Below are 23,708 nucleotides of genomic sequence, written 5' to 3'. Positions count from 1 at the left end.
GAATTCATGCTGTGTATCTGTTCCCAAGCAGAACAGTGGTAAGGGCTAAGGCAATGGGGGTCAAGTGACTTGTCCAGGGTCACACAGCCAGGCAGTGTAGACTATTGAATGACTAGCTCATTTAGTACAGATCCACAGAAGACAAATAGCCATTCAAAAGTTTAACAACATTTATCAAGCTCAATTAGTTGCTGTCCTGAGCTACAAACAATCCCACTCCTGGTTATTCATTGCTATTCTTCCCCTTTCTTGGAATATTCCTCAATGCTCTAATTTTCCCAGCCTAGTAAAGTTCCCTCTCTAGTCACACCTCCTCCATGAAGTTTTATATAACTACTTAATTCCTCAATGGTTCTTCTATTTGCTGAACATCTAGACTGCTGTCTATATTAATGAAACACAACCTTTTCACCTTTTAATGTGTGTTCCTCTTTTCTGCCTAACCAAATTTTAGAAGAATCATTTCCATACCTTCCCACCACAGCTAGTACACAGTAAGCGCTTAGGAATACAATACAGAGTCAATAAACAGGGCAGCTTAGTGGAGCAGTGGGTAGAGTGCTGGGTCAGGAGTCACCAAAACCTAAGTTCAAATCTGCCCTCAGACATTTACCCTGGCTAAGTCACAGAGCCCTGTTTACCTCAGTTTCCTCAGCTGTAAAATGTGCTAAGGAAGGAAGCAGTGAAAAACCCCATTATCTTTGCCAAGAAAAGCCCAGATGGGGTCAGACAGTCTCAGATATGACTGAAACAATTGAACAGCAACAGGAGTCAACAGTTATTCATCAACTCACACATAAATATTTACTTACCAAGATCACTTGTAACTTCATATGTCCCATTTGCCAAAATCCAGAAGAAAACTCCTTGGGCACTTCGAATGGATGACCCAGCCTGATTTACTCTTCCAGCAATGAATATGCCACCTGTCACCGGTGTCTCAATGTAAACATCACAAGTTATTTTTATATCCTTCCTAAATAACAAAATTGTTCATTAGTTCCAACCAGTTACATTTTTCTAAATATAAATTAAAGGTATTAATTAAGCACTTGATTTTGTACTTATATTTAATTGAACTGATATTTTCTAGTAGTTAATACCATCTACTAGTTAATTGCACTACTAATAGTAATAGTAAACACTATTAATGATATAGAACTTTAAGAATAACAAAATGCTTTGTATATACATATATATGATTATCTTATTTCCCCCTGACAGCAACTGTGAGATTTGTTATTTGATTACTTTGATTTTATAGGCAAGGGAAATTGAGGCAGACAAAGGCTAAGTGATTCGTCCAAGGTCCCAGAGCCTTGTGATGAGGCTTAAAGCAGGATTTGGCCTAAAGTATTCCTGACCTGAGGTCTCTGTTCCCTCTGAACTCCTGCCTTAAGCTAGCAGGAATCCCCTCTTCTTAGTTTTGGTAATGTCTTCCATGAATTAAGTCAAATAAACCCATTGCTTCTGTTATATATATATATACCTGGAGAGAAGCATTTTCCTCTCAACTAACAAGGCTTAAGTATCCAGAAGGAGGACAGCTTGATGACTCCTCCATGAAGTGCTTCTCTGAAGCCTCACTGTGAGAAGGAGATGACGCATTCTCAAAAACAATGGCAGGAGCTCATACACTCTACTGAGTTCTATCTACCATTCTGGAAAGACTAGGAGTACGTAGGTCCTAGCAAAAGCTGGGTCTGACTCACAACCAAGAGACTGATCATCAATAAAGAAATCTTTGGTCAGAGAATCCCCTGAAACAGAGCTTGGATTGGCAGCTAACTCAGACAGCCCTCAGAGCCTACATGGCTGGCTATGAGGCACAGTAGGTAGAAGGCTGGGTCTGGGGTCAGGAAGACTAGGGTTCCAATGTAGTCTCAGATACTCTCCATGAGACTCTGGGAAAGTAATTTTGCTGCTGTTTTGCCTCAGTTTCCTCAACTGTAAAATGGAAGTAATAATATCAACCTTGCAGGGTTATTGTGACAATCAAATGAGATAATAATTGTAAAGCACTGAACGCAGTGCCTGGTACATAGTAGGCACTGCATAAATGCTGAGTGGCTTCCTTTCTCCTCCCTCTGAGTAGGGGAGAGGTGATCAGCTCATGATTTGGTAGGTGTAATTTTACCCCTTGGTATAATGGAAATGCCTAAACACTGCCTGCCTTCAAGGCTGCTCCCCATGGCAGAGCCCCTTAACTCGTCTAATTTTGATTTTTGCCCTTTTGAGATGCTTTGTAGTGAGGAGGTTGTAAGGAGAGTCTTACTGTTCCTGCTACTCTGTAACTCTGTGGTCATCTTGGCTTCGCCATCCATCTCATTTTTCTATTTCAATAAGATCTTACTTTTTTTTTTCTGTTTCACATATCACAATCCATAATAAGCACTTATTAGGAAATTTAATAGATAATGGATGAAATAGAAGAGAGCACAGTTCACTCTTCCACAATCATAATTCACCTGTAGTGCTAATGAAAGCAAAAACACACACACACACACACACACACACACACACATATGACAATAAACTAAGCAAATTTGATACTCAAGATGCAGAGTTCAGATATATGCCATGAAAGGCAATTTTCTAGTTGCCAATCTAATTACAATCAGTGCTTGCTACCAAGATGGAAAGTTTTACACAGCTTCAGTTAAAGTTCCTCAGTGTTAAAATTATTCTGTTGGCACTCAGTTAAAACCAAATAAGAAGAGGGGCTAGTCTCCTGCAAACTGAAGTACTTTTACAATTGGTGGTGCTATTTTTGTATTTTTCTAGAAAATGAGACTTGATTTACTTAAGCAGAACTACAAATAAGCACTGAAAAGTTTGTTCTAAATCCTATAATTTTTAAATTAACCTTTTTTTGTTGTTGTTAATAGCCTATCCTGCCCTTAGAAAGTAAGCAATAAAAATCAACATTTCTTCCTAACTGTCTGGTAGAAAAATTTTTTTTAACCTCAGGACACTGAGTCTCCTATCTTGACCAAGTTAAAGGTGGAGGGGCTACTGAAGGGTCTATTATATTCACTCTGTTTGGCACAGAAGCCTTGATCCATTCAACTTACAAACTCCATAGACAGTCTGATGGCTCCTACTCCCACAGTCTTGCCATATTGGTCTTGGACTTGGGGTACATACCCAATTGGCTTTAGGCCCCCATAACTCAGAACACTCAAGCTTGAGAATTCCATGAGCCTTTGTCTCCCCATTAGGAGGGATAAATGATGTATGCTATCACATACAACCCCTGGTAGAAAATTTTGCTCATCAGAGCACTTTGGAAAGCTATCCTAAAAATTTACCAAATGGGTGACATTTGCAAGACAGAAATATGTCATATGCCCTGCAATAAACTGTAATCTAACTTAATCTAAACAATAATTATTTACTGAGAATCAAAATTTGATGTCAATGAGGTATACATAAATGTAATATAGTGCCTCAGCCAACCCTCAAAGACTTTGTCACCTAAAATGCTTACTAGACAGATTATTGAACTGGGAAGAAATTAATGTGGGATTAAGTTTGGAAAATGTTTCATGGAAGAAGGGGGATGTAACCTCATCTTGATAAGTAAACTATTTGCATAATGGGAGAGAAATAGTAATGGTACTCAAAACAAGGACAATGATAGGAACAAAAGCACAGATAGAAAGACTAATGGCCTATGTAGAAGGCAGATCTGTGTGACTAGGGGGCAGTTGGCAAGCTGAGGGAATTCAGGCAAGGGTCCATCTCATAGACAGTTTTGAAAACCAAGAACAAGAACTTAAGACTTGATATAGTTGGTAATGAAGAGCCATTGTGGGCTCCTGAGCAGGAAAGTGATAAAATGAAAGTAATATTTTAGAAAGAACAATAGGACAATGATGAATAGATTAGAAGTGGGAGAAACTTAAGGCAGGAAGGTTATATAGAGGGATTAATTACAATTTGTGCTTTCAGATTTCACCCTATATAGAGATATTAGGATATAGATCAAAGAATGTTAGAACTGGAAAGGACTTTAAAATTCAACCTCTTGGTCACTGAGATTGTGTGGTCTTCAACAATTTATCTAACCTCCATGGTTCTTAGTTCCCTCACATAGGGAGGAAGCTAGATTAGATGTGTCCTAAGCACTTGCCCAGACTACTATAAGATTCTCTTAACTGGTCTTAGTTAAATATTCAATTTCCTTTTCCAATATACCCTTATATATGTTCCTAGCCACATCTCTACATGGAATTCCTGTATTTAGAAATCTTCATTAGTTCTATATTACCTAGAAGGTAACAAACTTCTTAGGCTGCCATTTAAGGCCCCATTGAACTCCAATCCACACTTCCCATCTGATTTCCTCTTATTTCCCTTTATATATTCTACATGGCAACCACATTTCCTATTTCATTCTGCCCCCTTCTGCCTTTATGTATTTCTGCAGTGTATTCCATGGCTAAAATACACCTCTCCACTGGCTAAGATGGGAAACATTTAATGTTCTATCTCAATCTAACACAAAGAAACAGTTGATTCAATAGCACCAAAGTCTAACTCTGATATGTCATTCTGGTGTGAACATGACTCTGGTTTCTCAGAAGGAATAGCAGGAGGCCTCAAGCTCCAGAATGTCCTACCCTAGCTGGAAACATTTCAAGTACAGGGATGCAACCAAGGATCAATCTAGTTAGCCCATCCATCAGCAGTGGCTAGCATTTACATAGCAAAGCACTAAAATTGCACCATGTTTCAAAAGTTGGAAGGTAGATTTAAGCTTTATTAGCTTAAAATTCCATTCCAATTTTTGGAACATTCTTTATTATTACCTCATTTGATCCCCACAACAACCCTGGCTAGCTGTTTTTTCTGAGTCCAGGCCCAATCCTTGATCCAATGAACCACCTAGCTGATTAACAAAGTTGGTGTTTACTAAATACTTATTGAATGTTCTTACAGTTATGACATAATGATTCTAAATAGTAGGCACTTAATAAATGTTTTTTAATTGAATAGAAAACATAAGAGTAAGGTTATGCAATTAACTCCTTATTAAAAGTAGGTACAGGAAGCAACTGGGTGGTTCAGAAGATTGAGAGCCAGGCCAACAAATGGGACATGCTAGGTTCAAATCTGGCCTCAGATCCTTCCCACCTATTAGACCCTGGGCAACTCACTTAACCCCCATTGGCTAGCCCCTACCACTCTTTTGCCTTAGAACCAAAACGTAGTATTGATTAAAATGGAAAGTAAGAGTTAAAAAAAATTAATTAAAAAAATAAAAGAGCTTACATTTTTGGATCAAATTGGTGGTCTCAAATTGAATTCCTTTCCTGACCTGGGAATACCTTTAAATTCACTGTTTCAGAAGTTAATATCATTTTGTATAAATAATCAAGCAATATCAGATTTTATTGTTGGCACAATTTCTAAATTACTTCAACTGCCTATATATTCCCAGTATTTAGTGCATGTCAAGTGACTGACAAAAATTCATCGTTTCCAGAGGGGTGAAGAGAATGAGACATGGCGCTAAGGATGACACGCATCAGGAGGGTCAATGAAGCTGGTAGAAACCAGAGGCAAGGTACATTGATCACAGCTAGTATTTTATAGAGAAAATGACATAAGCTAAGAGATTAGATAACCTATGTACATGGACAATGGTTAGTAATGATTTGCAATCTTAGTGCAATGACATAGTTTACCTCACCAAAACTTAGAGTTTTCTATAGGATAATAAATCAATATGTCAATGTGTAAACATATAACAGAATTTCTCACAGAATTCTTGCACCAATAATTTCTTAGAAGGACATTTAGTATTTGGGAAGGAACTAGATTAAGTTCTTATTGTGGAGAGAGCAAAACTTTGTGTCCGCCTACTTCTAGGTTATGGTCATGATTTTACTGGGGCCTGTTCTCACTACTGGGGGCTATAAGCACAGACCTCAGCACATAAGTACATAATAAATGCTAGTTGGCTGACTGACTGACTGATTGATGGAATTTTTTATTAATGTAAGGCACAATGCTAGGCAGTAGTAACACAAAGGAACTAAAAGACCTTAAAGCCTAGGATAGATGAGATATTAATTCATACACATAAAAATCTACGGCAGATATACTATTCTATATTCACCTAATTTACTTATAGTTTCCTTCATTATATTTAAATCACTCACCCATTCTGAATTTATCTTGGTGCAGGGTATGAGATGTCGATCTAATTCTAATCTCGTCCTTTCTGTTTTCTAATTTTCCCAGGAGTTTTTGTCAAATACTGGGTTTTTGTTCCCAAAAGCTGTGATCTTTGGGTTTATCATACACTATCATGCTGAGGTCATTTATACCAAGTCTATTCCACTGATCCTTCTTTCTATCTCTTATACAGTACCATACTGTTTTGATGACCACTGCTTTACAGTATAGTTTGAGATCTTCCTTCATATTTTTTTTTTCATGATTTCCCTGGATATTCTTGATCTTTTGTTCTTCCAAATGAACTTTGCTATGTTTTTCTTTTCTGATTTTTTTCTGATTCAGTAAATAAGTTTCTTGGTAGTTTGATGGTTGTAGCACTAAATAACTAAATAAGTTTGGGTAGGATTATCATTTTTATTATGTTAGCTCATCTTACCCAGGAGCAATTAAATGTTTTTTTTTTTTCAGTTATTTAGATCTAGTTTTAATTGTGTGGAAAGTGTTTTGTAGTTGTGTTCATATAGTTCCTGTGTTTGTCTTGGCAGATAGATTCCTAAGTATTTTATATTGTCTAGGGTGGTTTTAAATGGAATTTCTCTTTCTAATTCTTGCTACTAAGATGTGTTTGAAATATGTAGAAATGCTAATGATTTATGTGGGTTTATTTTGTATCCTGCTACTTTGCTAGAGTTGCTGATTATTTCCACTAGCTTTTTAGTTGATTATCTAGGATTCTTTAACTAAAACAAAATATCATCTACAAAGAGTGATAGCTTGGTCTCCTCATTGCCTATTTTAATATCTTCAATTTCTTTTTCTTCTCTAATCGCTACAGCTAGTGTTTCTAGTAAAATGTTAAATAATAGAGATGATAATGGGCATCCTTGTTTCACTCCTGATCTTACTGGGAAGGCTTCTAGTTTATCCCCATTGCAGATGATGTTTGCTGATGGTTTTAGATATATATATATAACTCTTTATTATTTTTAGGAAAGGCCCTTCTACTCCAATACTTTCTAGTGTTTTCAATAGGAATGAGTGTTGTATATTGTCAAAGACGTTTTTTGCATCTACTGAGATAATCATTTGATTTTTGTTGGTTTGCTTATTGATATGGTCAAATATGTGAATGGTTTTTATAGTATTGAACAATCCTTGCATTTATGGTATAAATCCCACCTGATCATGGTGAATAACCCTCCTGATCACTTGCTGAAGTCTTTTCGATAGTGTTCTATTTAAGATTTTTGCATCTATGTTCTTTAGGGAGATTGGTCTATAGTTTTCTTTCTCTATTTTTCACCTGCCTGACTTTGGAATCAGTACCATATTTGTGTCATAAAAGGAATTTGGTAGAACTCCTTCTTTGCTTATTCTGTCAAATAGTTTATATAGTTTTGGGATTAGTTGTTCTTTCAATGTTTGATAGGATTCGTTTGTATATCCATCTGTTCCTAGGGATTTTTTCTTAGAGTGTTCTTCGATGGCTTATCCAATTTCTTTTTCTGATATGGGCTTATTTAGGAGTTCTATTTCTTCTTCTGTTAATCTAAGCAATTTATATTTTGTGAATATTCATCCATATCACCTAGATTGTCATATTTATTGCCATATAATTGGACATAATAATTTTTAACGATTGCCTTAATTTCCTCTTCATTAGAGGTGAGGACTCCCTTTTCATCTTTAATACTGCTGATTTGGATTTCTTCTTTCCTTTTTTAAATTAGATTGGCCAGTACTTTGTCTATTTTATTTGTTTTTTCAAAGTACCAGCTTCTAGTCTTGTTTGTTAAATCAATAGTTCTTTGACTTTCAACTTTATTAATCTGTCCTTTATTTTTTAGGCTCTCTAAATTAGTTTTCTTCTGAAGATTTTTAATTTGTTTACTTTCTAATTTTGTAATTTGCATGCTTAATTCATTGATATCTGCCCTCTCTAATGTGTTAATATATGAACTCAAGGATATAAATTTCCCCCTGAGTTCTGCTTTGGCTGCATCCATAGATTCTGAAAGGATGTCTCATTATTATAATTTTCTTCAATGAAGTTATTGTTTCTATGATTTGTTCTTTAACTGATTTTGGAGAATCATATTATTTAATTTCCAATTAATTTTTGACTTGCTTCTCCATGTACCCTTCTAATTATTATGTTTTTTTCATTATTATCTGAAAAGGTTGCATTTATTATTTCTGCTTTTCTGCAGTTGTATGCCATGTTATAATGACCTAGTATATGGTCAATCTTTGTTAATGTGCCATGTGCTGCTGAAAAGAAGTTGTATTCCTTTTTGTCCCTATTTATTTTTCTTCATATATCTATTGACTCTAATTTTTCTAAGATTTCATTCACAACTCTTACCTCTTTCTTATTTATTTTTTGTTTTGATTTATCTAGAACTGATAGAGGAAGGTTCGGGTCTCCAACTAGTATAGTTTTATTATTTATTTCATCCTTGAGCTCCACTAGTTTCTCCTTTAGAAATCTGGATGCTATATCATTTGGTACATATATGTTGAGTACTGATATTTCATCATTGTTGATACTGCCTTTTATCAGGATGTAATTACCTTCCCTGTCTCTTTTAACTAGATCTATTTTTACTTTGGCTTTGTCAGATATCATGACTGCAACTCCTGCCTTCTTTTTCTCTGATGATGCCCGATTGATTTGGCTCCATCCAATTACCTTTACCCTGTGTGTGTCTACCTTCCTCATGTGTGTTTCTTGTAGGCAAAATATGGTAGGATTTTGTTTTCTAATCCACTCTGCTATTTGCTTCTGTATTATAGGTGAGTTCATTCCATTCACATTCAGAGTTATGATTACCAACTGTGTATTTCCCAATGTTCTGATTTCTACTCCTAGTCCTACCCGTTATTCTTTCACTATTTCCTTCTACACCAGTGTTTTGTATTTAATCAGTCCCCCCAATTCCTACCCTTATTTTGCTTCCCTTCCCCCTCCTTCTTATTCTTCTTCTGGGTCTTTTCAAACTATCCCCCAACCTCCTTCTCCCTTGTATTACTTCCCACCCCACCAGTCCTTTTGTTACCCTTCTACTTCTCTATAGGGCAAGAATCAATTCTCTACCACAATGGATCTGATTGTTCTTCCCTCTTTGAGTCAATTTTAATACATGTAAGAATTAAATATTTCCTATCTCCAACCTCTTTATCTTTCCAGTGCCTTGGTGTTCTCCCCCACTCCCAACATGACCTTCTTTATGAAATATAAATTTACTCCATTTTGTCTCTTTTCCCATTTCTCTTTCCATTAATTTCTTTATTATCTCTAGTTATATATATATATATAAAAAAATATATATATATATATAGGCATTTCATCATATACAGTTTGTCATTGTTCCCTCTAAGTATAATTCTTTTAGCTAACCAGGTGATAACAATTTTTAAGAGTTAACAATATCCTCTTTTCTTATAGGGATACATATCATTTTAATTTATTGGGTCTCTTAAAAATAGTTGTTTGTTGTTGCTTTTTCCCTCTTTCTTATTTACTTTTTGGTAATTCTCTTGAGTTCTGTGTTTGAGCATCAAATTTTCTCTTTAAGTCCAGTCTTTTCTTTATGCATGCTTGGAAGTTTTCTATTTTATTAAATGACCATACTTTCCCCTACAAGAATATAGTCAGTTTTGCTGGGTAGTTGATTCTTGGTTGTAGACCTAGTTCTTTTGCTTTCCAGAATATCATATTCCATGCCTTTTTGTCCTTCAGTGTAGATGCAGCCAGATTTTGTGTTATCCTAACTGTGGTTCCATGGTATCTGAATGACTTCTTCTTAGCAACTTGTAATGTTTTTTCCTTGGTCTGGTAGTTCTTGAATTTGGCTATAACATTCCTGGGTGTTGTCAGTTGGGGATTAAGTAAAGGAGGTGATCTATGGATTCTTTCAATCTCCACTTTTCCCTCACGCTCTAGAATGTCAGGCCATTTTCTTGGATAATTTCCTGTAGAATGATGTGCAGGCTTTTTCTTTTCTTTTTTTTTTCATGCTCTTCTGGTAGTCCAAAAATTCTTATATTGTTTCTCCTAGATCTATTTTCCAAGCCTATGGTTTTGTCAATGAGGTTTCATATTTTCCTCAAATTTTTCATTTCTTTTTATTTTGTTTTATAGATCCTTGTTGCTGTAATAGATAATCTTGGAGGGTATATTTGATGGATACTAGATATCTAATGGATCAGGTAGTTATCTTCTTTTGCCTACCCTCCTCCCTTTTATACTTCCCTTCCTCCCTCTTCCAATCTCCCTTCCTCCCATCTTCTTCCCTTCAGTTTCCCCTTACCCCTTCTTCTTTTGCCTCCTTCTAAGTCACTCAGGGTGAGCTATGATGTTTTAGAGGAAATACTCCTTTCTCTTCTTTTTCTCAAGTAAGGGTTTATTGGGGAAAACAGGAAAGATAGAGGATGAAGGTAGTGAAGATTTCCCTATTACCTACAGTGATTCTTAGGTTGGAGGATATTGAGAGAAATGGCAATTCAGCCACTAAAATAAAACAGAGCAAGTCAAAGAGAGATATATGGACTGCTGTCCTTCTATCTTCAAATCATCCAGGCCACCTCCAGCCTGATTACCCCAAATCCCAGAGATAAACCCAGCTTCTTCCTTCAAAGTCACCACCATCAGCCCAAAAGCCTTCAGCCAAGTCCCAGAAAATCAATCACTGTTGGCTTTTGCCTTCAACTGTTTCTGGGTCACATTCCAAATGGAATTTTCCTTTGATTGACAGCTAGGATCAATCTCCAGCTTCTTGTCTTACTTCTTGTCCTTTTGCATGCCTTATAATTTCTCTCAACACTGCCTTGTGAAGTCATTTGCTTCTAGTTGTTAAATTCTAGTTTCTAAAGACTGAATCTCATCCTTAGCTTTTTGGTCATCCTCCTTCTGGTCTGATTTTCTTTGGAGCTCATCTTTCATTTTCTTTGACTCATCTTTTATCTCCTTTGCCTCATTTTCAAGCTGGTTAATTTTGGCTTTCTAGACGCTATTTTCTGTTTCCATATGACTTATTTTGCTTTTTAAGTTCTTTACCTAGTTTTTTTTCAGCTTCTCGTAATTGTTTTTTGAATTGTTTTTTGAGTTCTTTCAAAGCCTATGTCTAATCTACTGGAGTTTCTGTGTTTTTGCTTGGTGTTCCTTGGTCCTCCTCTCTCACTATTTGTTCATTGCCTAGATAGAAGCTGTTGATTCCAATTTCTTTTTTCTTTTTCTGTTGTTTCCTCATATTTTCACCTTCTTTCCCCCCTGTAATTGCCTGTAATCTTGTTTCTTTGATAACATGCTGGATCTATGGGTTTGGGATATTCTGTCCTGAAGGGGATTCTTCTCTGCTCTATTAATTGATCAGGTCAAGTTGATGGTATTGATGAGCCCTGAGATCAGATCTTTCCCAGTTGGCTGCAGAAGATGAAAAGGAGCTGGGCTGCCCACCCTATTATCAAGGTTGTAACCTGTAGTGGCTGTAGCTTTTGCCCCTGGAGCTTAGTCAGCAAGACTCTCAGGGCAGTCTGTGGGGGAGGGGTATTGAAGCTTGAGTTTCCCTGCCCTCTGAAGGCTTTTTAACAGCCCTATTGATAAGATTGAGCCAGAGCAGAGTTGATTTGCACATCTGGATGTGCCCTGAGGCCAAAACCTTGAGGGGGTGGTCAAGATGGAGTGTCTAGGCTGTGACTAAGCTTCCTTCTCTGCTCTTCTCCTCCAGCTTCCTCCTCACTGCCTATGTTCAATGCCCTGATCCTGGCAAAGCTGTGCCAACAAGGTACTCCCTCCAGACAAGAGTCCTTGTGGGCTCAGAGATTCCAGACACCACTGGAGGCTCAGCACTGTAGGTGGGGAAGGGGTCCTGGGACCTTCCTTCTTGGGGATATATGAAGCCTCTCTCAAGAGGGTAGGCCTCTCCTCAGACAACACCCTTCAGAAAATCCCGGAATGGAGTCAGCCTTTTTCACTCATCCCACATGGTAGTTCTAAGGGAAAAGTACAAAAGTAGTCCAGGGTCTCAAGCTGAAGCTCCTTCAAAATCAAGTTGAAGGTGAAAGACCTCTTCAAAGGAAGTTCTTGCCATTTTAAAAGACCATTCCTTTTTGTCACTTCCTGTGACTTCCTAACATTTTATGTGTACTAATTACAGATAAAGCTTTGCTTATGACTGCCCAGTGGGCAGTCATCCTCCACTCAACTGTAAGTGGGGTGTATAGGCTTCTGGTCATTAAATCTAAAAATGAGGAGGAGAGAGTTAATCCCATCTTCACAAAGGGAAACAAGAAATTGTGAAAAAAATCTTTACAACAAAAACCACTCAACAAAGGTCTAATTACTCAAATTTACAAGGAGATAAATCAATTATATAAAAAATAAAGTCATTCCCCAATTGATGAATGGGCAAGGGACATGAAGAGACAATTTTCAGATGAAGAAATCACAATTATAAATAAGCACATGAAAAAATATTCTAAATCTCTTATAATCAGAGAAATACAAACCAAAACAACTCTGAGGTACACCACCTCACACCTAGCCAATTGACTAAAATAACAGCAAAACAAAGTAATAAATGCTGGGGGAGATATGGCAAAATTGGGATACTGATACATTGCTGGTGGAGTTGTGAATTGATCCAACCATTCTGGGTGGGAATTTGGAACTATGCTCAAAGGGCTTTAAAAGACTGCCTTGCCTGCCCTTTGATCCAGCCATCGCACTGCTGGGTTTGTACCCCAAAGAGATAATAGGGAAAAATATGAGTACAAAAATATTTATAACCATGCTTTTTGAGGTAGCAAAAATTTAGAAAATAAGGAGACTCCCTTAGATTGGGGAATGGTTGAACAAGTGGTGGCATCTGTTGGATATGGAATACTATTTTGCTAAGAGGAATAACAAAAAGGAGGAATTCCATGTGAACTGGAGCAACCTCCAGGAATTGATGCACAGCAAAAGGAGCAGAACCAGGAGAACACTGTATACAAAGACTGATACATTGTGGCACATTTGAACATAATGGACTTTAGCAGCAATGTAATGATCCAGGACAATTCTGAGGTACTTAGGAGAAAGAATGCTATCCATATTCAGAGAAAGAACTGTGGGAATAGAAACACAGAAGAAAAACAACCTCTTGATCACATGGGTTGATGGGGATATGATTGGGGATGTAGATTCTAAATGATCATTCTATTGCAAATATTATTAATATGGAAACAGGTCTTGATCAATGATATATGTAAAACCCAGTGGAATTACTCCTTGGCTATGGGAGAGGGGTGGGAGGAAAGGAGGGAAAGAGCATGAATCATATAACCACAGAAAAATATTTTAAACTAATTAATTAAATAAATAAACTTTTAAAAAAATCCAAGGCAGAACCATACTATCTCTTTCCTCTGGAGATGTCCATGACCCCAGAGGAACAAAGGTAAGTGTCAGAGTTTTAACTTCTATTTCCTCACTCTTAACACTACATGTCTCTGATTTAATATTGCAATAGTAGAGAAGACAACACGACTCAATTCAATAAGCAAAGTTCAGAGTTGCATTACCTCTCCAACTATAAAAGCTGCTTTTGCTTCTTACCAGTGCTATCTAGTGTACAAGGACAGTACTTGGCCTTAATTCCACAAAAGGAATCTTCAATACAATCTTAAAATCCATCCAGTAGGTGGCATTATGAGACCAACAGCTACAAAATGAGACTTAGAGAGAATCTAAAACATGTAACTTGTGAGCACATTAAAGCCATGAGTCATAAGTTATTTCATCAAGGATCCTTTCATTTTCACATGCAAGTCAAAATGCCCCTGTAACAATCATGGTTGAATAGAAAGATGTGTAAAAACAGTGTATTCCCCTCTTCAAAGGAAAAGAGGCTTGCAATTGTGTCATCAGAGAATCAGAGCGGAGAGCTCAAAAAGATGTTAGAACCTGCTTAATCTAATTCCTCATTTTATAGAAGTGGAAACTTAAGCCCAAATAGGGAAATGTAGTTTGCCAAAAGTGATGAGAGCACAAATAAATCTATCAAATGGATATTTAGTCAGTCCTGTATGGTAACCCAAGACAGACTGTGGGAACCATTCAAGACTGACCATGGAGTTAGCAAGCCAGCATCTGGTACCCGACTCTCCACCAGATCCATATGAGGTAGCCCCAATGAACATACCAGTTATGATCTCCTATAATACTGATGGTCTGATCTGCATCATCAGCCCAAGTGATAGGTCTCTGAGTGACCTGTTGGCGAAAGGTGAAGAAATGACCTGATGCGTCCTGGTCATTCATGAAGTATTCAAATACACCTGTTTGATCTGCAAATTGTGGAGCTATAATACCACGTGTCTGGCCTAGTTTGAAAAAAAGAAAGTCATCATTTTGAATATGCCATTAAACTCTTTGGATTTATATTTCTAGTAATTCATTGAGCAATTATCAAAAAAACCTTTCAACTTTAAAATAAGTAAATCACAAGCATATGTGCCTTGTACAAATAAAAACATGCGTACAAACACATGGATGTGCATGCACAGGAATGGACACACATACAAACTGACTGCAGCCCAAGATTCTGTATCAATGAGGAACTAGCAATTATGATTTATGTAGTGAATTAAGTATATTAACTTTTGTGTAACTGTTTTAACCTATTTTTTGAAGTCACATACTCTTTTCCTTTACTAGGAGATAATCACCACGATTTGTTTCTAATGTCTTTTGAATATACTTTTCATAGCTCATTTCTTTGCAAAACTTTCATGTTTCTTTATGTGTAGCATGGCCATAAAGAACCTAAAACTGCTGAATTTGGGTATTTTTTCCACTATCACAAATGAACATAATACAGTTTTTGTCTCAAGGTACCTCCCTATCAAAGCCTCCACAAGACCATCTTTACTGTCAAATAAGAGCCTCTCATCCATGCTGAAGATTATATAGAACAGCAGTTCTAACAACATTATCTCATATTTATTTGTATGGAAGTTTTTAGTTGTCAAAATCTTTTCACATTCATTATCTGATTTCAGTCTCATAGGAATCCTGTAATATGGATTCAAGTATTACTTCTGAATTCTAACTTTTCTAGCTTATTAATAATAAGCTAAATTTTAGATTGAATGTCTCAGCATAGCCTCATGGCTTCAGAGATGAGAGAGAGTAAAGGCAGCTTTCCCACGGCATTTCTACCACATGTGTAACTAGCCTAGATCTCACCCAAATCTCTCACACATGGAGAATCCAAAGAAGTCAGTGAAAGCTAAACTTCTACATAGAGAATTGGGTTAATGAAATTTTCCAAAGAGATCTGAAGCCACTCGTTAGGTCTTAGAAAGTCAAACTAACCAGGCTGCTGCTAAGAGAGTTGCTCAATAAGCAATCATTAAGCTTTACTGAACATTTGTGGACATGGCGGCTGGGCTTCTGCCATGACATACCTTGATGGAATCATTTTGCAACTGAGGACACTATGGACAAGGAGGGCAAAGTATGCAGCATTCCTCTGCTCAGGAGTACAATTTCAGTGACATCCCAGACTCTACATTCTCATCTACCCCATATCCAAGTCTTGTCCTTTCTACTTTCACAGTACTCTCCCATGCATCTTTTCTCTCTTCACCAGCCAATACGCCGGAGCCCTCATTGCATCTAGCCTGGAAATGTAATCCAGTGCAGTAACTGGTCTCTGTCTTTAGTGTCTTCCTGAAATCTTGACTATCCACTCAGATGCTCCCATGATCTTCCTTAGGTGCAGAACAAACAACATCACATCCCTACTCAATACCCTCAATACCCTATTGATTGCAGTATCAAATATAAAATTCTTTTGTTTAGCATCCGCAGCTTTGTGCAGGCTGGACCCCCCTCCCTTTTCCATTTTCTGACACTTTACTCCCCATCTAATACTCTACAATCTAGCCTCACTGACCTCTTTTCTGCTTTTCCCTTTCTATACTCCACTGCCCACCTGTCTGCCTCTAAATTAACTGTTCCCTCATGCCTTTTGCAATATATTCCTTTTTTTTTCTTTTTAAAATTAAAACCTTACCTTCTGTCTTAGGATCGATATTGAGTACTGGTTCCAAGGCAGAGGAGCAATAAAGCCAGACAATGGGGGCTAAGTGACTTGACAAGTGTCCCACAGCTAGGACATGTTGGAGGCCAAATTTGAGCCCAGGACCTTCTCTCTAAGACTTGTTTTTTATCCAGTGAGGTAACCAGCTTTCCCCAATGCCCTCCTTCCTTACTCCTGCTTCTTAGTTTCTCTGGCTGTCCTTCAAGGCTCAGCTTAAATCCTACCTAGTATAGGAAACCTGTTCTAGTCCTTCCAGCCTCGTAATATTCACCCCATTCAGATTAACTACCCTCTACACTTTGGAGAGCTTATATAATAATGCACTGATTCCTCATCAGAATGTGAGTGTCTTGAGATCAGGGACTGTTTTTAATCTTTCATTGTGTCTTCTGCACTTAACACAGTGCCTGGCATATTAATACTTTCAATTGGTTTGTTACCAGGGACAGTTGGTATGTCCCATAAGATCCCTTACCATAAAATTCATGCATCATCTAGTGAAACATCTCTTCAAAGCTAAGAAGGTTGGAGGTCTTCAGTGAAGCCTTAAAGTCAACTTTACTCTCACAAAAAGATAAAAAGACCCAGTAGATTAAATCATTTATGATTAAGGTTTCACATCGGCTTCACAATGAAAACAAACTGGTACATGGCAGCTGACACAATTCTAAAAATAAAATCTATGTTAAGATGCTTTAAAAAATACGACACTTGCCAAAATTGAAATTCTCTTCATAGTTAGATGGAAATGGTCGTGATTCTGGAGGAGTAGGATGACTGCCCTTTTGACCTGTAGTGATGGTTGTTAAAGTATACACTTCATCCAAACCCAATTTTAATGTAATGGTACCATCATTAATCTGAAAGAAAAAGTGAAAACAACAGGTAAGTACAAAAGGAGTTCCTGTGTGGACAGGTTACTGGAGTCACTGGGAGAACTTCAGTGAGAACTTCCAAAGTAATTGTGAGAATTAAACAGGTTATCATGGAAGATTGTAGTGCTTCTCTCCCTAGAGGATCTGTGAAAAGCACAGATGAGATTGGACACAAGTTATTTTTCAGAGTGGACAAGAGAAGTCTGCCTCAAGGAAGGAGAAGGAAGTAGTTGTGAATTCAATGAGAGTAACAAATCATAAAGCCCTTTACTCACAATAACTATAAAAGGACATGGTTAAAAAATATCTTTCAACTGTTTTGTCAAGCTCATAATGGGGAAGTGATTTGGCCAAAGTCCAACCAAGATATTCTAAATCCAAATCTCTCTCTCTCTCTCTCTCTCTCTAATACACACACATACACACACGTGCATTTGTAATACATGAAGTCTCTATATGTATATTCTCCCTCTAAACGTGTGTTCTTTATATATATATATATATATATATATATGTTCTATATAAATATATATTTACATGTATATTTCTCTCTCTCTCTCTCTCTCTTTCTCCTTCCCTCCATCTCCCCTTAACCCTTGTCCTTTTCTTTCTATTTTCTCTGTTCCTCCTTCCCTCCCTCTCCTTTCCTTTTCTCTCCCTCACTCTTTCTTTCTCTGGATGTTATATATCCTTCCTTCCTTCCCACCCTACCTCTATCTCTCCCTTTCCCTTTCTTTCTCTCCTACACTTCCTTTCTCTCTCACCCTCCCTCTCTCTTCCCCTTCCCACCTTCTGCCCCTTTCCCTCTCTCTCACTCTCTCTCTTTCTCTCCCCTTCCTTCCTTTTCTTTCCCTCTCCCTCCATGGCCGGTCCCTTCTACTATCTATCTGTCCCTTCTATATCTATCTTTATAACTCCACTAAGGGAGAAATGATCATAAAATGCTATTGTTTACTCAGAATTTGTTCATTTAAGTACTTTATAATTATTATAGTTAGTACATAAGTTTTAGGTAAGATTTATTAGCCATATTTTATGTGCTATATGTATATTTTGGAGTACACTGAGTCCCTTTTTAGAATAAATGCACAAAAAAATTTATGTCCATTTTGTAGGACCAAGAGCAAAATTTATTATTTTAAAGTTTTCTTAGCTTTGCTTTTGTGATAAATTATTGGTCAAAGCTATGATTTCACACCAAATCTCTAGTTCAGAAGATATTCATTCAGAAGATATTTTCAGATTTTCAGATTCAGAAGATAAATTAATACCACATAAAAACAATTTGTTTTATGACAATTCACTTTACAAGCTTGTTTTTATGTCTACACTATGTCAAAGATTATATGTATCATATTTTACCTGGAGGATAGTGTTTAAGACTAATAACTAAGAGTCAGATTTTATCAACAGAGAAAGTAGATGAGATACAAAAAGATGAAATGATTTGTTCGCTCAGAATGGACAGAACTGAAAGCTATTGTTTAAAAGTGCTGTTTTGTCTTGAAAAGAGTTTTATTTTTCATAAAATGTTACTAATTCCTACCAGTAGAGGCTTTTGTTTTTCGAATGAGTAATTCCTACTTTGCTTCCCGAGTCTGGAATACCATATCTGTAGCATTGTTAAGCTTTTCTGGGAAGAGAAAATCATCAGAAAAAGGGAAAGAGTTTTCATTAGTCTAGACCAGTCTTAGAATTTCTAAAATAAATGATAACAAAAGGTAACTAAATTTACCAAACTTGCTAAATTTAACAGCCACCCTCAACTTTGAGAAGAAAACTTAAGATTTTCTTCTCTCCATCCTTTCCCAACTGCAGAAAAAGACAGGACTGAACTTCAGAAGGTGGAGTCAAAGAAGCAGTTGTAAAAAGTAAGATATGATGTAATCATTTTTCGTCAGTATCACATAAGACAGCCGGCATTCATTGAAATGCTAGATTTCTTTGGGGTGCTTAGATTTTGATGTTCATCTCTCAGGACTTTTGCAAATAAACCAACATGTTTTGACAACAATGTGTATAGAAGAGAGTTAACTTAACTTGGTATGAATTTGTGTTAGTGGCAGAGATTAAGTAGTTTTTGTCTTTCTAAGAACAGAAAGAAACTTGGGGAAGGACTAGAAGCTATTCTTCTATGGAAATGTTGCTAACCTATAAGAGTATGGTTCAGCTTTCTATAGCACAATATTAAGTTCTAGCTATCTCATTTTGCATAAACTGCTTTTAAACTCTGATTAACCAAGGGATGACTTCTACCAGCTGGCATATAGTGATGCCAAAGTATGAGGTTATGAAATCCAACAATGGTGCTATTCCTTGTTCCCTTTCTGACCTCCTTCTTCCTACTGCTTCATTTTAACAGCAACATATGGAAGGAGAATTCAGAAAAACAGGTCTGAATTATATAAATAAATACATCATTTCTTATAGATACTCCAGAATTTAGAGTATTCTACTCGAGTCAGAGTTTTGGGCAAAAAAGAACTACAACAGAATATTTAGTACCTTGTTAGAATATCCATGTGAAAAAAAGCTCATTTCCAAAGTGTTACATATGCTTCATTTATGCTTACATAGAAAGTCCAAGTCTGAGTGACACTGTTTTTAGTCTTTAATGCAACACTGTGTAGAAACTGCAATAGTCTTGTGTCTTACTTTGTACAAAATTCTCATGATCTTTCATGAAAAGGTTCATCTTAAGCAACTAATGATTATTACAAAAAAACTTCAAAGCACATAGTCTTTCAATTCTTCTGGAATTATGAAACAGTCTCTATGCCAAGGTTCTCTATAAGATGATTAATATTAATCAACAAGAAATAATGAATGACATCTGACATAGTTGTCCAGTCATTACATGTAGACATGCTGCCAATCTGAAAAAACTAAAAACTACTAATGCAGTTAAAATAGAATGCATCATTAATCAAGACAAGGAGGACAAACTCATGGGCCACCATGCAGAGCCACTACTCTGGGAACATTGCCTGGGGAAAGACAGCAGTAACAGAAATTTCACCAAATTAAACAATTTGGATATGTGTGTGTATACATATATGAAAGGTGTGTGTGTGCATGTGTATATATATATATATATTTATATATGTAAGGTATATATATATATATGGGAGTGTGTATGTGCATATATACATATATGTAAGGTGTATATATAGGGGAGTGTGTACATACATATATTTAAGGTGTGTATATACATATATGTGAGGTATGAATGTGTATATATGTAAGATGTGTGTATGTATGTGTACATACATATATACACCTTACAGAGAAGAAGCAAGGAGGAACAACAGACTGGTTACAAGACACTTGGGAAATAGGTTATAGCCAGAGCCTGGGAGAATACTTGGGAGACCCCTAGATATAATAAGAGAAACTAAGGAGACCAAAAGGGTACTTAGTCCTATCTACGGTGTTCAAAAATGGGTTGCTTGATGGTTTATTATTCAGGCAATTGGGGGTTTCATGAAACAAGGCTTTCAATACTTACAAAGGTTCCCTGAAGAGAGAAAATGATTATTTGATCAGTCACCTGGAAAAAACTCGCATGATCCTTTTTGCATTGTGAAATCGGATAACTCTGAAAAAAAAAAACAAACAACAAACAATCCTAATTAAAATCTAAATAGACAAGACATTCCTTGTTAAAAAAAATAGTACTAACATTTGTATGGCACATAAGATTTACATTGTGTATACATTATTCCACTTGATCTTACCACCATTGGACAAGTTAGGAAGCATAAATATTATTTTCATTTTATAGAAAACATAAAATAGAAATAGAAAGAAAAGAAATAGAAATGGAAATTTAAAAAAGAAAGAATAAAAACACTAAAATCAAATGCTCTCTAATATAATTAACAAGCTGGTTATGACATATATATATATATATATATATATATATATATATATATATATAATATATAAAGTTGGTCCAAAGAAGAAAGGAAAAGATCCCTTTCTCTGTTCTTAGAAGAGGTAGAGAGCTGAATGTGAAATAGGACATATGCTGTCACACTCAGATAACTAGATGGTTATTTTTTTTAACTAATTTGTCTATAAACATTTGTTTAGCACCTGCTATATGCCAGGTACTGTGATAAGGAATAGGGATACAATAGCAAAAGATAGCCCCTGCCCTCGAGGAGCTTACAATCCAATGGGGGAGATGACATGCAAATAAATATATACAAAGCAAGCTAAACACAGGATAAACAGGAAATAACTAACAGAGAATAGAATAGTATATATTGAGGAGGAAGGTGTCAGAAGACTGAAGCAGTAGGAGGGGGCTAGGTAATTAAGGGTTTTGACCACCAAATAGAACATTGCCTGGAGGCAATAGGGAGCCACAGGAGTTTACTAAGTAGGGGAATGACATGATCAGACATGAGTTAGGAAAATTACTCTACTGGCTGAATGGAGGAGGGATTGGAGTGGCAGCAGACCCATGAGGAGGCTATCACAGTCATCCAGGGTCTGTACCAGAGGGACAGTGGCAGTGGCAGAGGAGACAGAGGATGTGTCAGAGAGATATTGCAGAGGTGAAATCCACAGGCCTTGACAACAGCTTGGATGGAGAGGAGGAATAATGGGGAATCCAAGATAACTCCTAGGCTCTGGACAATGAAGTTGCCCGCAACAGTAGTAAGGAAGGCAGGAGATGAGCAGTATTTAAGGGGAAAGAAGATGAATTCTGTTTTCAACATATCGGGTTTAAGGTTTCTACTATAAATCCAGTTTGAGATGTCTGAAAGGTAGTTAGAGATACAAGACTGGAAGTCAGCAGAGAGGTCACAGCAGGTAGTTCTGAGAATCATCAGCCTAGAGACAGTAATTAAATCCAAGGGAACTGAGGAAATCAGCAAGGGGAGCAGTATAGAGGGAGAAAAGAAGAGGGTTCAATGCAGAATCCAGAGGAATACCTATGAGAGGCTGCAACTGGGAGAAGGATATAGCCAAGAAACAGAGAAGGAGCAGTCTGAGAAGTAGATGGAGAACCAGGGGAGTGTGGCACCCCAGAAACCAAGAGAGAAGAAAGTATCTGGGAGAAGATGTTCATCAGTGTGAGAGGCTGCAGAAAGGCCCTGTTTTACTACTTCTCTTCCTTCTGAAGGCTGCAGATTAGAGAGAAAATTGCTTTGCAGGAGAAGGAAGTCCCCCTCCCCACTGACTTTATTCTTCCTCTTCCCTAAATGGAGAGGCACTGGAGCAGGTGATGGAAGGCCTGAGGCAAAGATGAAGGCTGCTCCTCTTTGAACAGGAGTCCTCAACATCCTGGCTGGGAGATCAATCTGGCCTTGGGAGGCACAAGATGCCTGGTGTTGGTATAGCTGTTCCTCACCATCTGCCTCCTGCCCTCAGGGACATGTAGCACAAGATAGAAGGCTCTGGGTCAGAAGGTTTCTACTTGCTTTTCCTTCTTTTTCTCTTATCCTTTTCATGAGACATTAGTCAAGAAGGAGTGAATATCATTTTAAGATTGAGTAGGAAACAGGAGGATCTTACAGAAAATGGTTAATCAAATTTTTCTAAAATTTTAATATTGCACAGGAATAATTTATTATATTCATGTGTGACAATTTGTTCATATATTTCCAAACTGATGAGAACATGTTTTTGTTATAAAAAATAATGTTCTTATGAAACTTTTTATGTGGAAGTTTTGTTCTTGGTGTCTATATCTTGGGGCGGAGTCAAGATGGCGGCTTAGAAGCAGCAAAAGTTCAGTCCTCTGAGAACCCTTCCTTACCGATCACAAACTGAATGCTCCTAGGGGATTCAAATTCAAACTTAACAACAGGACAGAGGTGGGGAACCCTCCTTTTAGACTCAAATCAAAAGGTATACCCCCCAAAAGCCAGAATCCGAGAACACTCGGGTCGAAGGGGAAGGCAGAGGGAAGGTCCCAGGACCCCTCCCCCCAACCCAGAGGGCTGAGCCCCCAGCGGCAGCTGGAACCTCTGGGCAGGCAAAGGTGCTGGTTTGGAGGGTCTACCTTGTGAGCAGCGGGGCTCGGAGCGTCCAGCATGTGCGGGGAGGAAGGGAGGAAGCCAGGGAGAGACCAGGGCCGTGGCCAGTTCCCTCCATCTGGCTCCAGTCTCACTGTTGCCTCGGGGCACATCCAGACCAATCCAGTTGAACCTAATCCCATCAGGACTCCTCAGAGCTCAGGGAGACCAGGACCCCTCTGCCCCCTAGAGTGCAGGGCCTCCGGCAAGGACAGGAACCTCGGGGCAGGCAAAGGCACTGGGGAACCTTGCGGACAGTGGAGAAACAGCTAGAGAGAACTGGAGAGAACTTAGGCGGCCCAGCCGTCCAGGAGTCTTCGGCCTCAGAGCACATATAGCCCAACACAGTTGAATTTAATCCGATCAAAAGCCTCTAGAGGACAGGGAAGCTAACATTCCTCCCCTTGAGACTGTACCAAGAGATCTGACAAAGCTCCAAGAAGAGAGACTGACAGCCCCAAAACCAAAAAAAATGAGAGGAGCAAGAGCACAGACAAATACAGGGAGCAAAGAAGGGGTAA

General features: G+C 37.6%; 1 protein-coding gene across 10 annotated transcripts in view; it reads right to left on the bottom strand.

The window, feature by feature from the left end:
- The window catches only part of LOC130457885 (galactocerebrosidase-like), a 147,242-nt gene that overhangs the window by 40,757 nt on the left and 82,777 nt on the right, over positions 1-23,708 (bottom strand). For 6 of the 10 annotated variants that reach the window (XM_056820416.1, XM_056820431.1, XM_056820440.1 and 3 more), the window contains 5 exons: positions 20,664-20,753; positions 18,702-18,788; positions 16,996-17,140; positions 14,376-14,556; positions 813-976 (listed from right to left, as the gene is read on the bottom strand). In XM_056820416.1, the coding sequence (XP_056676394.1) occupies positions 813-976; positions 14,376-14,556; positions 16,996-17,140; positions 18,702-18,788; positions 20,664-20,753 (667 nt within the window). The remainder of the gene's footprint in view (positions 1-812; positions 977-14,375; positions 14,557-16,995; positions 17,141-18,701; positions 18,789-20,663; positions 20,754-23,708) is intronic. The other 4 variants (XM_056820452.1, XM_056820421.1, XM_056820476.1 and 1 more) reach the window with 2 other exon arrangements.

The sequence above is a fragment of the Monodelphis domestica genome, chromosome 1, assembly GCF_027887165.1.
Source record: "Monodelphis domestica isolate mMonDom1 chromosome 1, mMonDom1.pri, whole genome shotgun sequence".
In the NCBI taxonomy this organism is placed as follows: Eukaryota; Metazoa; Chordata; class Mammalia; order Didelphimorphia; family Didelphidae; genus Monodelphis; species Monodelphis domestica.
This window is presented reverse-complemented; position numbering and strand designations above follow the sequence as displayed.